Source organism: Lygodium microphyllum, chromosome 6 (genome assembly GCF_053477565.2).
Source record: "Lygodium microphyllum isolate KBCC chromosome 6, Lygodium_microphyllum_v1.1.10, whole genome shotgun sequence".
Classification (NCBI taxonomy): Eukaryota; Viridiplantae; Streptophyta; class Polypodiopsida; order Schizaeales; family Lygodiaceae; genus Lygodium; species Lygodium microphyllum.
In genome coordinates, this window is record NC_141140.1 from 20299298 (window position 1) to 20315586 (window position 16289).

A 16289-nucleotide genomic window follows, 5' to 3' on the forward strand; every position below is an offset into this window, starting at 1 on the left:
ACATGTTTCCATATAGTAAAAAAAGAGAGATTTTCTAGATACTTATCAAAGTATCTAGAAAAAGTCTCAACTAGTAGAAGTGGAACACTTTACAAGTTAGTGATCTAGTAAAATATTTCTATATAGAATATTTTTAAAATTCCTAGTTGATGATCTAGTAAAATATTCCTAGATAAGAAAACTAGTTGAAACCATAGATATAGTAAATTTTTCCTATACAAGAAAACTAGACGGAACCATTAATACAAGCCATTATCACACCAATATATCATGTTAAGAAAACTAATCACGATTTATTTACAATGTTGTATTGTTAGCAATAGAATTGTGATTGAATCCACTAAAAAAGTTGTCTTGAACACTACATTCTCTCTACTTCACCATGTTCTACAGTACCTAAGGTAGATCTAGAGTTGTCATCCTCTTCGGATCTGCTCCACCATTAAAAAATCAAGTCTTGTTAGCTCTTCTTAAGCCTCCCTTTCTTTTTTTTGAAATCCAAATCCTTGCTGCTTCAGCAACAATGTTGTCCCGAGATTCATTTTGTGCTTACAATCAACAAGGACATCAAAAGGCTCAAACATGTACATAGCGAAAAAAGCTCAGAGCAATAAGAGAAGACCTACCATTTTTAGCAAACTTCCTTCCCTTTGATCCTAAAATCACTGCAATCTCCCATAGCTCCACAATATTGGTTGTATGCTTCAAACCCTGTATCCTATGCACAACAAGACAAATAATGAAATGACATTTAAATTATTTGCTCATGGAATCATATTGTATCATACTTACTAATCGGGATAAATGTAATGCCCATCCAAATCAATGCATACTCTTGTGGGAATATGAAATGCTATCTAGACTCTCAAACAATAAGATTTACCAAACACATATGCTAGTGTTGAGTTTTCCCACAAGATAGGAATCCAATAGATTGAAGTATTATACCAAGTCAAATTGATTTAGCTTTACCAGTATATGTAAATAGGATATCAAAACCCTGAATTTACATTCTTCATTTTCAATGTTTTAGCAAGTTGTTTAAATAGGTGGATGAAACATACAGATCCATCAAGCTCAAACTTCAACCAATCTAGCCTTTTATTGGCCTTGCTACAACCAAAGTAGTAAGAGGTGCATCTAATGTAAGAGCACCAAAGTAGCAACAATTGTACCTTCTATGAATTTCCTTCATAAGGATACATACCTTGTGGTGACAATCGAGGGTTTGATATGCTTCCTCACCTCCAAGCACCTTGTTGGTGTTGCATGTGTCTAGAAGACCTACTATCATGACCACTCTAACTCCATATGAAAAAGTTGCTAATAGAACAAGCCTCTTAGTAGTGAGGTTTCAAGTGCGCATAGGCTTCTTCTAAAAGATTAGACAAAGATTCACAAGAAATACTCCTTGATTTGTTCAAATGCTAGCTAAACATTGATACTCTTATTAGAAATGATGATGCCGATGAAAAATGTCCTACAAGCAAGCCATATTCCACAAGAAGTTAGATTGGTCTTAGCTATTAAATATCCAAGGTGAACTAAAGTACCAATCCTTAGATGGTCTCAAGAAACTCAGGAAGCCACTCCTTCAAATCCAATATGCCCAATGATTCTTATTAATTCATTAAGCTCCAAGAAGTCAATACAAAAGGGATCATTTTTTATTTTGCTTCTACAGATTTTGTGCATCATGGAATTCAGCATGATCTCTATTGAATACATCTCCTACTTCTTCCACGTGTCACCATGAGCCTACAGCCCTTAGCTTACCCATTGCTGCTAGTGATATTTGCACTGATGACTATACTCCCAAACATGTCTATCCACATGCTTTTTGACAGGGCCTATGATAGGGGGTGCTTCAAAGGAGAAATGCATGCACTGTGTTGTTATTTGATATCCTAGACAAAGTTTTGATAGTGATTGTGCATCAAAATTAAGATTTTTGTTGGTGAAAATTGGTACCTGAGAAATTTAGGGATCAATAATTTCAAATGATGTGTTGCTACTCCCTCATCCATAACCTGTTTGAAGAGTTAAAATCAGCACCATGTAAAGTTGCAGCTTGCAATCCTTCACATGATGGCTGCAAATTTTGGAGTTAGTATACTGATAGCATTATAAAGAAACCAAATTCATTGTTTATACACTCGTACATACAAAACTTTTCCTTGGTTACACCTTAACACCACATAATATTACAGAATCATAGAAAAACCTATCAATAGTGTTTTACAAAATCATAAGGCAACCCCTCCCAGCTTGCCGTACCCATCCTTACTTGACCCACCCCCCTCCTTTCTAGTGTATAAATTTCTATACATGATACATTAGCTCACTGCTTGTTATTCCTTCCTCGCGCTCTGTCTTTGACTTTCCTGCCCACCACTTAATGCCTCTTGACCCACCACTTCAACCTTTTCAGGCAAAATAAAATGTGGCTAATTGTATTATTCAGAACCATTAAAGAACAACCAAGGGCTCAACAACATAACTAGAGCTGAAGGCTAACATCACAACATGAATACAAGGCCTCCCAAGGCCATTTGGGGGGATTGGGAAAGAGAAGCCAAGGAGCTAGGAAAACCCGATACAAAGGAACAACTGCCCAAGCTTTGTTGATGTCAAGTGTCTCTCTGAAGCTACTCCCAACCCAGAAGCTCTTCTCAAGCTCATATGCTACCACAAGCTCCAAAATAGTGGGAAAAGACCCTACCAACATGTAGCCAACAAACCATACTCTACACAACATAAAATGTTTCTCAAACCACTTCATAAACTATATGAAGTTTACCACCTAGTCTTGAGAGAGGAAAGAAATGCTCTAAATTTTCAAACACAACAATTCAATGCATCATTGGAGCAAACATACTCACTAAAAAAATTCATTAGACCACCCCTAAGCAGGAAAGTACTTGGCAATCCCAACCTAGTTTCAAGTTGTCTTCATTTACAGCTACACGTTGAATGCCTTCTCTCTTCCTTCAAGTAGTTGTTGTGGTTTGCCTTCATAAATGGAGGCAATGATCTCTTTCTTTACCTCTTTCAAGTAGACCAACAAAACCACCACTTTTGATGCATGTAGACATTTGACTACAAAACTTGTCCTCGTAAGAATCAAATCAATTTTGCATCTCTTCACATTTGATCCACTATTTAAAAAACCATGTTGAAGAAAAGGACAAGAAGAATTCTTAAAACTCTCACCTGAGCATTTGTGGTTACTTCCTTTGTGTCATGATTCTTTGGCATTTCATATTTGATTATGCATTTGTTGGAGAAATGGGGAGCAAAGGCATTCTCTTTCAATGATGAGTAGATCCATGCTCTACATAAAGCTACAAATGATGAGCAAATCAATGCTCTACATAAAGCTGCAAAGGAAATATTGGAGAATCAGAATCAGCAAATCCTTTTAGTCCATGATGAACAGGATTATGTGATTAGAAAGAATGGAGAACAAGTCAAAGTTGCAGATCTAGAAGGCAAAATTATTGCATTGTACTTTTCGGCACATTGGTGCCCACCGTGTCAAAGATTCACACCAGTGTTGGCATCCATTTATAATCAGTTGAAGGAAAAGAACAAGGAATTTGAGGTTGTGTTTATCCCATCTGATGAAGGCCAAGAATCTTTTGACAACTACTTCAATGACATGCCATAGCTTACTGTGCCATACAGTGATTCAAAAACGAAAAAAGTACTTAGTCAATGGTTTGAAGGAAGGCATACCTTATTCTAATCAATTCGCTTTCATTTTCTCGTCAAATACTCCACCTAAAATCTAACCTGCTTCTGAAGGGAAGGGAAAGAACTTTTAGAATTGACAATTAGAAAAGTAGTTCTATCTGAAATCTATTCTATATCAACATAGTTCAACTAATCCTGCACATCAAATGATGCAAAGAGATGCTTGGATTTTAGTAGCTGTATATCCAACATGCATATGCTCTTACTGATTATTTTTCCCATCCATGAGAGAAGTTCAAGTTCTATACCTTGCTCTCTAAGTCAAAGTTGCTATTGCATTAAACCATATACCATGAAATCATAAACTCTTACATGGGACAACATTGGCTGACAGCCATTCCAAGTCTCATAATTCGTGTATGCCATAGTTCCACCAAGTCTCAAAATTTATAAAATTTGGAGTTTTGGAATTTTTTGAAGTTTACTCTTAACTGGCTGCCATCTTGTACCAAGCTGGATTTCCATCTTGTGCTAATATACATGTTATGATTAGCTCTTATTTGATGTGGCTTCAACAGTCAAGTCAGATTATAGCTTACAATTAGCTAATTGAAGACATCTTCAAGCATAGATTTATGCATTCCCAATACTTCAATTGGTCCTTATTGATTTGTTATCTAATCAACTAATTCCTATATTGTCTCGTGTATCCCTCAGTTTTGTCAGTAGTAGGTGGAATTTATACCCAGAATTTGAGTTTAAAGAAAGGTATAAGCATCTTCTTCTATCAATTCTTATGTACTGTGTTTCAAGAAAGACATCTCTTCAGATGATGCATCTTCTTAAACACAATCAAAATCATCCATTTTTACAATTAAAATTAGTAGCACAAGAGGCCTGCATAAACTTACATGCGAGTCTCGAAACTTACCTAAACATCTAAGTACGGGGACTTCTAAGTACTGCATCTTCACGAAGCTCGACTGGCCAGGACCTCGCATTCGCAGATTTTGGCCCCCACTTTGGCGGCGAGCTAGACGGATCCTCAGAGACCTCACATTCGCAGATTTTGGCCCCCACTGGCGGCGAGCTAGACGGATCCTCAGCCTGCCTTTCTTCACGAGCCAGACCATGCAACAGCGATGGCTGCCCACCATGGACAAATATGAGATGAGCTCCTAATAGGCCGACTCGCGTGCAAGCCTAGGGCCTTCATTCATGTCATCGTGCTACGAGGGAACCTGCACCTCATGGTTTACAATGCTCGAGGGCGAGGATGACACTGAGGCCTTTCGCTGAATTCAGGTGATCACATTCAAACCTAAATTTTGGCAATCCGCACAACCGATTAGGGGGTAGGGGAGGGCCTGCAATTTCACGGCTTGAAACACTTTCACTTGCTCCACTAAACTCGTAGAAGACCTTCAAAGAATTTTATTTTGAATGCAATCCTATTACCCTCCCTCTTTGTCAATGGCCCCCCACCCAATTACCCTCTTGAGCACACACCGTGACACCATCCCTGTATATTTAATAACTTCATGCCAATCTTATGAAGCCAGTAGAGCAGCAATCCTCTCCTTAACCTTGATTTTTTAACACCATGTTTGCTCGGTAATGGTCACTCCTCTTACACAATGTTAATTCTTATCATGCCCCCTCTTCTTCATAGAGGTGCCTCATATGTTGCCTCTTCACATGCCTATTCATGGCTTGACAATCGCCTAAAGTATTGTCTTTTTCATTGAGTGTTCTCATCCCCTTTCTTAATGTTCCAATTAAGGATAATGAGATCCACTCATAGCTAGTGAAATTTTAGCTTACACTTGCCCTAACTTCCTACTAAATCTTCTTAGGTCCTCTAGCCCTAACCTCCTAGTAAATTTATAAGTGTTTTCTATAACAACTTTTGCAAAAGCTGCAAGAAAAATCTTCTTGGTTAAGGATCTTAGAAGAAATTTCTCAAAATGTATAGGATCCTAGGTTCCTTTTAAACTGAACTTTATTTAACTATATTTATTTTCAATGCTTCATAACAAGGGTAATGCCATACTAGTTTGATCTAAGCTAAAGATATACTATTCTATTAACCAATCTTTTCCGAGGACAAGGCCATGTTGAATATGAATCATTAAGGTAATGTCAAGGTTATTCAACTTTGTCAAGCTTGGTTCTCCCTTTTTTGTTCAAATTAATAGATTACTACAACTCAATCTATCAACTTTTCTTGTCAAAAAAGGCTAATCATTTAATCTAACATTCCATTGAGCATAACTTCCTTAGGAGAAGCGAAGTATTTAACCTAACATTTCATCATGCATAAGATTTAATGATAGGTTTCTTTTGGCTATTAAATAATCATTCTATTCTTGCTAGTAATAATACTTTAACTGATCCATTCATAGTAAGAAAACACCCTCCAGTTGCATCCATTCATTACATGGTGTAGCAACCATTCACTATGGGGCAAAACATGATTCAAAAACTCATTGGTGTAGCAACCCATGAGAATGCCACATCTCAAGATTTCATACCTACCAAACTAAGTTTTAGCAGATTCACAAGTGAGGCTTGGTGAATCACAAATAAGGACTCTCATTCTTGTGATAAGATGGATCTCAACAATCAGGACATTGTATGTACCACCTAGCTTGATCATGATTGTCTTATGTAGGGAAGGCTCTCATGCATAACATGGATAATGAGGGTAACATCACAAAACCAGAGGGCTTGATAATGGTCATCTTATTCAAGGAAGCTATCATGTATGATCAGGATTATTTCCTTGCATGACCAAGATTATGGGCATCATTTTGTTCAGATTTATTTATGTCTGAAAGAATTTTCAAGCCCAAATCAATTTCAAGTTACCTACTCTGAAAACACTAGGCAAGCTACTTGCTTTGAACTGTTATGACACCTAGACAAGCATCCAATATGTTATAGCTAGGTTGATTAATGTCATTAAGTATTTCTCTTGTTTCAATACATTTCAGTAGTTTGTTTTTTTACCTTCAAGCCTATTGAAAGCTATGTTTAGACCCTAGAGTTTGTGCAAAACACCTAGCTGCTTTGGAACATTGCCAATTAGAGTGTTGCTCAAATTGGTAAGATAGAATATATGCATTGGAATGACTTCAAAAAATTGGTTGGTATTTAGGTACATGACCACCACCACAATACACTCCCTAGTTCAGTCTAATATACTTCTTGACATGATATTCTAGGGCATAGCTGCTACTTAAGATGGATGCCTATTGAAACCCAAAACAACTTACTTGTACCAAGCTACTCAAGAGCATTACCACACAACCTACTTGTACCAAGCTTCTCAAGAGGATAGGCTGAGGAGTGTACTAGATAGCCTACATGAACAAAGCTCAGAGGACTATGCCAGGGGACTATGTTGAGAGGACTATGTGGTGAACAATGCATTACATGAATTTATGTAATGGGACTAAGTCTCCTCCTAGTGATCTAGAATTGTACACATGCTTTAGTCATTTACTAGAATTTCTTCAAACTATTTTGATAGAAAAAGATATAGATAATTGCATGTAAGGCTTTAGATTTGCAAGCATAATCATTAAAGTTTTTAATTTGTTATCTTTAAGATAACACACAAATTCAAGTGTATCCACCTATAGGTGGTCTGGATCAACTCAAACTGGCATTGACCATCCCTCTCTTATTGTTGGCCATTACCCTAGTTACAATGCAGGAAACTTCACTTCTAGTGTCTTATATGATAATCTAGGCTATGGATTCTCAACCTTCATTAATCTCTCCAGATTCATGATGCTAAAATTAGGCCTTTCCTATGCATGTATTTTTTGTCACTATTGCATGTTACTTGACTCACATCATACATAATGTACAAGATAATCAAATAAATTCATCCATCATATGCTCAATAGTTAAGGTTTGCTGCTAGAAATCTTGAAATCACCCAAATTCTTTAGAATCAAGCAACTACAACTCCAATTCTGCTACTTGGAAGCTTGGCTCACTTAGCAACTTTGCTAACTCATTCAATCCTAGGTAAATAAGCTTGCTTTTGCTCACATTAGTCACAACCCTAGATAGCTCTAGAAAACTTTCATACACTTTCATCAAATACATCTACTAGTTGCTTCTCTACTTGCACAATATTAGTTAGTTATTGTGTTGGAGACCAAGTATTTTCTTAATGGTATAGGAAACCCCTTACTCACTCCATGTTGCACCTTCAAATCCAAATTCCTAAGCAAAGGGTTGGTGATTATGGTGGCAAAGAGTAATGGGGCAATGGGACACCCTTTCGCATCAACCTCTTTACCTCAAACGGACCTAAGCATAGACCATTTACAGACACATTCTAAAGAGATTGAAACATCCCTACAGAAACTCCATGATTCTTCCTCCATCATCTATCATAGTGATGAACTCTTGTTGCTTCTTTTGCTTCATCAATTTATTAAATTAATTGGTCGAAGCACTAGCCCCATAAGATACCATTTCCCTTGGACTAAATTTTGGCAACTTCACGTTTATGTTTTTGCAAGTCCTCCATGTAATGCTCCACTTCTTTGAGAAGTTGATAAAACATCCCATTACTAGAACACTTAGCAAGAGTCATAATAATATACTCCCTGCATTGCTAACTACTAGCATGCAACCCTCTTTGAAGTCAATCCTGATCTTTGCCATACATCTTGGTAATCTTAGTGATGATAGCTATGGATCTCATCTAGTTCTATGTTGGATTAGCGATTGGATTTGTTGGTTTGTTTCCAAGCATCCTTCAGATATAGGTTGAATCCTTCCCTTTCTAGAAAGGAGGTGTTGAAAGAGAGGGGATTCCATTTCTTTCTCCTACTAAACACATCCTTCTTGGATGGACTTATTAGGCACCTCACATTCCAAGAGATTTATAGTGAGCCAGCTAATTAACATTATATCTTTGTTCGAACCTCCATAATCCAAAATAGCAAAATATCTGTGTCAACAAAACATTTGCAAGAAGCTTTTAAAGGGAAAGTTTTTATTTCTTACCTCCATTAGACTTCAAAGAAATTGGTGGTTGAAATTATTTTTTTCCATCCTACTTTAACTTCAACATCTCTAGGATTGCCACTGATAATTAGGTTACTCCTTAGGTTCCTCCTTTTGAGGCTTGTTTGTTTCCTTGAATTTACCCTTCTCAACCTATGTTTTTTCTTTTTTGCTTCTTTTGAAGTTCTTCCTTATCTCCACTATTTTCTCATTGGCTTCTTCTTAGCTCAATTCCTTTTTGGGCATTCCTTTGCAAAGCACCCATCTTGTTTGCATTTGAAGCATGTATCCAACAAGAGGGAGAATTTGATATCGACCAACAACTCAATCCCATTAGGATAAAAAAGCTAGAGCATCCCAAGGATCTTCTTCCTCTTATCCCAAAGTACAAGAGGCCACTTGCTCCACTAGTTGATATTATTGTAAGAACATGGAGCATTCTACCTAGAACTTCTATTAGTACATTAACTTCTCCATCTAGCAAAGTAGGAAGCCCATGAAAACTAGCCCATATTGGGCATTTAATTTGCAAGACCTCCTCAGGAATAAAATCAATGTGCCATGGAAGCATGTAAACAAGGCTCACTTTAAGCCAAACAAGTGAACCCAAAACCCAATCTCTTTTTGCTTTAGATGAAAGCAAGACCCAAAAGAAATCTAATGGCAAGTAAAACAATGTGAGCACAACTTTGATCCATAGGTGAGCCAAAACAATCTAGCAAACTCGTCCTTAAGGGGAACCTTCCCTTAAAATACATGTACATGTTGCATAGAGAATACTTAACATTGCTTTGTCGAATGCATGGCAACAAGGATACCACTCATGCACATAGCACTTGCTCCCCAAATTCTATTGTGACTCTTTTAATTCTCATTGAAATATTTTTGGTCACCCTACATCTTCTTCTCTAGCTCTTCCATGTTCATGCTAGCAATGACAATGTTAGCATAATCCATCTCTATCCCATTGTCTTGCTTCTATTGCTTTATGTTTGTGCTATGTGTTCCATCATCTCTTACTCCTTGTTCACCCCCTGAATATGCTACATGCATGAAAGTGGGAGTATATGCCAGATGTTGGTAGGAAATGTTGATTTTTTAATGAACTTAATACAGCTACCCTTGTTAATAGACCATGTGCCATGACTGTCTATTGAGAGCTCCCCTCTTCAAGTTTCCACATACTCAAGAGGTTCTATGTCTTTCATTTAAGGAAAAGGCTTTTACAATTTGAACTATTCCTATTTTGCTAATGGATGGATATGCTTCTAGTTTGTAAGGGGCTCAAATAACTTTTGATAACTATTTGTGCTTGTATGGATGCTAGGTATATCCCACACTTGAGGGGAAATTTGAGGGGAATTTTAAGATTTGAAGCCCTGGCATTGAGTTGAATTGAATGAGATTCTTCTTTGTTTTAATGTGATAAGGAAATATTTATATTGTTAAAAATGATATTTTATTTGTGGATGTGTAAACTATTTGTGCTAATTAAAAGTTATCAAAATGCACAAATGTATCTTACAGCACATGTACATTTTGGATGCATACAAACATATCCATTACAAGTGTGTATCAGCATTGTCTTATTTGAGATTGACTACATGGCTTATGGTTAGGCCCATCAATTATGATGTGTATATTTACTTAGCATGACTATCTAAGCGTGACTATGTTAGATCTTATATACAAATTTGTCTTGATTTACTATGCATGCACATTATCCTATGATCCATAGCTTCATAATTCTATCTAATAAACATGGCTATATTAGGTGATATATAGAAATTCACCTCGATTTACCATATAGACACTTATTTTACTAGTTATAGCTTCACATCTATCTAGTAAAATTAAAAACCTAGTTCCAATTTAAAAAACCCTAGTTACTACCTAGAAAAAATTGTGCATTTACTAGATATAAGGCTATTTACTATCTAGTTTAGTGTCTAAAGTTCCTTGTGTCTTGTCTATGCCTTACCGTGGTCATCATCCTTCTCTCCCAAAAGAGTTCTCCATGAATGCCCAGTATGGATCGAGTTCACAGATCTACCTCCTTGGCTTGTGGACGAAGCATCTACCATTGCTGCAACTCTTGGCAAGGTTCTATACTCACCTGCTCCCGTCGCCTCTTGGGGTCTCCTCAAGGCAAACACTCGGGCATGAATTCTTTGGGATAGGCATAATGAGCCCCCTGAATTTTTACAGCTACAAGACCCTAGGAGAATGGAAGTGGTCCTCAGTGTTAAGTTCTCCACCTTTTCCGATGCGTGTTATCATTGCAAGGGGAGCGGTCATTTCACTCGTGCTTGTCCCAGTGAGTCTAACTCTGATGTCTCAACTGTAGCCCTAAGGAGCCAAAGGAGCAGGCTGGTGAAGATAAAGTCAAATCAACCCAGTACTGGAGGATGGTCGTACGCTTGCAAATTACAATATCCAAAAGGAGCCTACTCTTCACCTTGTGCTGCCGCTGTATTATGTGTACATGCACATACTTGGCCTTCAACCTAAGGACCACATGGTCATACATCAAGCTGCACTGACTCCCATTGACCTTACATTTAACACACAAGATATGCCCTGTCATGTAGGTAGCCCGAAGCTAAGCACATCTCATTGATTGTTTTGGGCCACTCATCATCATGATCACATCAATAGGCTGTGGCATGTCATTTTTATTGCAAGAAGATTGGGGTATAAAAAACTTGAAACCTTTCTAAATATTGTACTCTTTTTGGGTGATGCAAAAGTTTGGAATATTTTCTTTTGTAATTTAGTAATGTTGCTTCCTCTGTTTTGGGTGTACTTTTCGTTTGGAAGCTCCTACATGGTGATACATGCATGAGATTTCATATACCTTCATGTTTAAAAAGAGCATTATTGTGTGGGATTGTGAGACTATTGTATTTGAATCATCACTAAGTTATCATTTTACCTTTGTGTAGTGAACAATAATGTCCATGTCATTTGTCAAAAAACCCAAGGTTGTTTCAAAAAACTAAAACAATCAATTTCAATTGCAAAAGTACGAAATGAAAAGCTCGCAAAAATAATGCACTCACCGAGGATAGGAGGAATGGAGGTGTTAGGCTAGAGAACATAATATCACAAAGTCTAAATTTGACCCTTCTCAATAGGATGCTTGATATCCTTGGACTGTCAACTTCTACCAAGATCAAAGGCACTACTTAAAATACTCCACATTGGCAAGATATCATTGCATGCCCGCAACTAGTGATCAAATTGCCACACTCTAATGTAGCTCAAGCACTCATCTCCAATTGGCAAAAGATATTAGCTAATGCTAGCTAGAACTCCAAGGACCCAAGACAGAGTGATTCTTCTCGTAGTCGCAACATAGGGCTCTTGCTCTTCGCATATGATCCAACTCATGTTCTTGTATATAGGAACCTAAAACTAACTAGAGAACTGCATGACAAGGGTTTGGTAGCCTATGTTGACATTTGTGATGCTCATAGGGGGGTGTGTGTGGCAACCTATTGTTTAGATCGCAGCTCGCTTTCAACTAATTGAGATCGAAAGAAATTGGTTAGTTTTAGTGATCCAACACATGAGATTTGATTGGCCGACCTCAACCTCTAAGAAACATGATTTAATCATGAAGCACCTTGCAAGTCTAGCAAGTAAGCAATTGGGTAGTTGTAAAGGCTATATATGTGATTGTCAAGCTCCCTCTCCAACTCTCTAAATCTTCAAGTCAAGAGGCAAAAAGTGTGCCCTAAAGCATCATACACCTAGGAAGAGAAGGATGAAAAGGATCTAGAAAACCACTCCGTCTTACAAGTTCAATGTGATACAATTGGCAGTTCATCATGAAGAAGCTAGCCTTTCAAAGAATCTCAAATTCCTGCATAAAGGTTGAGGAAATGGAGAAACATATGTTCTAGGATTGCCTACATGTAATCCTAATCTAGAGAAGGCTTAAGAGGTGGCTAAAAGATGCAAATCTTAATGCTAATTTTGGCATGGCTACTATCCTTTTTGCTGATCAAACCTGCTTAGATGACAATAGCTGGAGGTCATCTATCTAGTTGCAACAATATTCATCAGGTTTAGTTGATTCATAAGAAAGAGAAAAGGAAACCAAAAAATTGCTTAGGTCAATTAAAACAGACTATCCTTGTGTCCTCGAAGTCCAAACACTAGATGTTCAAACTCTTCTTTAGGAAGTTGAACAACATGGCCCGAGGTCGGGCTGCATCTCTATGATGTTGCATTCACTTTACCTTCTTAAATTAATTCATTACGCATTACAAACTCATACAAAGATGATTAGCCAAGCCTATTGCAACCAAGATGGCACCACTCATCAAGAAGTTATTAATCCACACCAAATATGGTTTCGTCAAAGGACACTTAAAATTTTACTTGAGCAAGCTAGCTATTGTGAGACAAAAAGTGGCATTACCACAAATTAACACTGAAAAAGTGTTACGAGATTGATTGGAGGTACATCAAACAAGTTATGATACGAATAGGGTTCCATGAGAAGATTGTTGGTCTTCCAAAGTTCTTCGCACAATATTCGTTAGGTTTGCATCTTTGAAAACAGTACTCTACTGGAATGTATGATTATTAAAAAAAGGGTTCAAGCAAGGCTGCCAGTTAAAATTCCACCCTTTTTCCTTGGCAAAACCCATCTTCATTATAATATCTGGAAAGGCTAACCCACGAGGGGCAGACTAAATGGAAAAGCTCAGAAGGAAGCAAACTCTTGGAGCAAGGATTCGCTGATGATTTGATGCAGACAAGGAGAAAACGAGGAAAGCTCCACAGGGGTTTGAGCATCCAATACGGCTCAAAATCAATTTAAGAGTCCAACCTAATCAGTATATCAGAGGAAACTTTGTTCAATCTGGGTTGGACTAGACGTATCATTAGGAAAATAAATATCTTTGGGTATACCCAATTCACAAACTCAAGTATAGCAAAAGATTTACTTAGAAAACCAGGTACAGACCGAGAAAATACAAAAATTAGAATAGAATATTTAAACCAAGACCTTGCGAAAGTGAACACAAATCGAGAAAAATCTGAGATTCTAGTTAAATAAACCTTACCTCCACGGCAAGACGGATCTACGAAGTGAAATAAGTTTACAACAGCAAGGCACAAGAACACACACGTAGATATCCGAGTAAAAACACTTGTGAAGTTATATAGACCTTGTGTCCACGGCAAGACGAAGCGATGCTTACAACAAGAAGACACAAGAACGCGCACTTAGAAATCCGAGGACTTGTGCTCGGCGGTTAACTAATTGAGAAATGATAAACAACTGAAGAGCAACCAGCACAGACAAGAAGACACTAAACAAAGAGAATTGGACACAGAGAGACAGCTACAACCAGAGTGCCATGGAGCATAGCCATAAACACCACCCAGCAGATCATCTTTATTGAAGGAGCCTATCCATGGGCATAAGAACCGGGAAGGAGGCCATCAACCAGGTTTGCCGTTGCACCCAAACTACTGCCCTTGCCCCCCACGAAGACGCAACACCAGATGGAGTGTACTCTCCTTCTGAATGTTGTAGTCAGCAAGGGTGCGGCCATCTTCAAGTTGCTTCCCGGCAAAAATAAGTCTTTGCTGGTCAGGGGGGATCCCTTCCTTGTCTTGGATCTTTGCCTTCACGTTGTCAATCGTGTCAGAGCTCTCCACTTCCAACGTGATTGTCTTTCCAGTCAAGGTCTTCACAAAGATTTGCATGCCCCCTCTCAGGCGCAGTACAAGGTGAAGAGTAGACTCCTTCTGGATATTGTAATCTGCTAGCGTACGACCATCCTCCAGCTGCTTACCGGCAAAGATAAGCCTCTGCTGGTCCGGGGGGATTCCTTCCTTATCCTGAATTTTAGCCTTCACATTGTCAATAGTATCAGAGCTCTCGACCTCAAGGGTGATGGTCTTACCGGTCAGAGTTTTAACGAAGATTTGCATGCCACCACGCAGACGCAGAACAAGGTGAAGAGTGCTCTCTTTCTGGATATTATAGTCAGCCAGGGTGCGGCCATCCTCCAGCTGCTTGCCGGCAAAGATCAGCCTCTGCTGGTCAGGAGGGATGCCCTCTTTGTCCTGAATCTTGGCTTTGACATTATCAATAGTGTCAGAGCTCTCAACTTCAAGGGTGATGGTCTTACCAGTTAGGGTTTTGACGAAGATCTGCATGCCACCACGGAGCCTCAGGACGAGGTGGAGAGTACTCTCCTTCTGGATGTTATAGTCAGCCAGGGTGCGGCCATCCTCAAGCTGCTTGCCGGCGAAGATCAGCCTCTGCTGATCAGGAGGGATGCCCTCCTTGTCCTGGATCTTGGCTTTAACATTATCGATGGTGTCGGAGCTCTCAACCTCGAGGGTGATGGTCTTGCCGGTGAGGGTCTTCACGAAGATCTGCATCTTGCACGGTGGATTGGTGGACGGATGGATGAGGGAAGCACAGATCGGGGGTAGACAGACGGTGCAGACAGGGGTGACGAACTGTCGATCTGTGAGACAACAGAGAGAGAAATCGAAAACACGATGATACAGAGGTGCGTCCTGGTGCCTTTTAATAGGTACCTAGAGGGACGAGCGTGGCTTGTGCCTTCCGTGTTTCGGGCCTTTCACACCACGACCCCCGTGCCGTGTCGATCACTCCTTGCCTTTCCTCCATTATTGGCCATCCAGCTGTCGAATCTTCTAGAACCCAGACTCCTCGCCTTTTTAAAAGCCAAGACACGCCTAAGAGGGGTGTCCCGCGGGGTGCCTGGGGGCCTCAAAAAGGTTGCAAAGCGTCGAAGCGGAGGTTTGCTTCCTTTTCATCTACAATTGCCAACTTTCATGTCCATTTCAGCCCATTCACGGGTCGTAGGTGGTGGAAAAGCAATGATGAAACCATTATTAAACACACTACCCACCATACACACCTACCCTCAACAATATCCCACACAAGCATTTAAGAGGGCGAAAAGCTGGGATCAATGGCTAAAAAGAAGGTCCACCAGATTTTTTTTAAAATCAATCTTGGTTGTTGTCCAAATTGTCACATTGCTCAAGTAAACTAGGACGAGAAAGTAAAACTAGGAAGCTTGAGTAGACTAAGACAGCCAAAAATTTGACACAATTACTAGAAAAATAAAAAGATAAGGATTAATAAGTTAATAACAGTTCAATAAGCATGTACTTAGTGTATGGTCTAATGGCTAATAACTATGTGCCACATGCTTGAAGACTTGAAGTCATAGGTTTAAGCCCCTTTTTTCTTCATTACTTTTTTAAGTATCTTAATTCACCTAAATTTTTTGGACAAGTTTAGGCTTCAAGAGACATTACCATATCGAAATTTTTTACTTTTTGGAAAGGCACTTAGGTTTCTAGAATCAAACTATCCCATGAAAAAATTTACGTTTTTGTTAATAAGAAAGATAAAAATTTACGAGCTTCTATGGAGGTTTAAGACAAAATGAAATTTAAGTGATTTAAACCTATGATATTATGATATATATTGGATACACTGATGTATGCCATTGATGCCACATACTTGGTTATGTTCCTGACATGCT

At 38.6% G+C, this 16289-nt stretch overlaps 1 protein-coding gene and 1 long non-coding RNA gene across 2 annotated transcripts; both read right to left on the minus strand.

Annotated features, from left to right (window-relative positions):
• Window positions 1–531: 531 nt before the first annotated feature.
• On the minus strand, window positions 532–3237 carry LOC148034354 (uncharacterized). The gene is made up of 4 exons (XR_015691198.1): window positions 3214–3237; window positions 1972–2092; window positions 627–718; window positions 532–548 (listed from the first exon to the last, which is right to left on the minus strand). It is a non-coding gene; the product is annotated as an uncharacterized LOC148034354 (long non-coding RNA).
• A 10737-nt stretch (window positions 3238–13974) lies between these two features.
• On the minus strand, window positions 13975–15284 carry LOC148034355 (polyubiquitin-like). Its single transcript, XM_087679302.1, has one exon. The coding sequence runs from the start codon at window positions 15142–15144 to the stop codon at window positions 14221–14223; it is 924 nt and encodes a 307-aa protein (XP_087535428.1). The 5' UTR covers window positions 15145–15284; the 3' UTR covers window positions 13975–14220.
• Window positions 15285–16289: the final 1005 nt, after the last annotated feature.

What these genes read in the sequence shown, in the direction of transcription:
- LOC148034355 (XM_087679302.1), bottom strand. Translation starts at nt 15,144, where the DNA reads ATGCAGATCTTCGTGAAGACCCTCACCGGCAAGACCATCACCCTCGAG.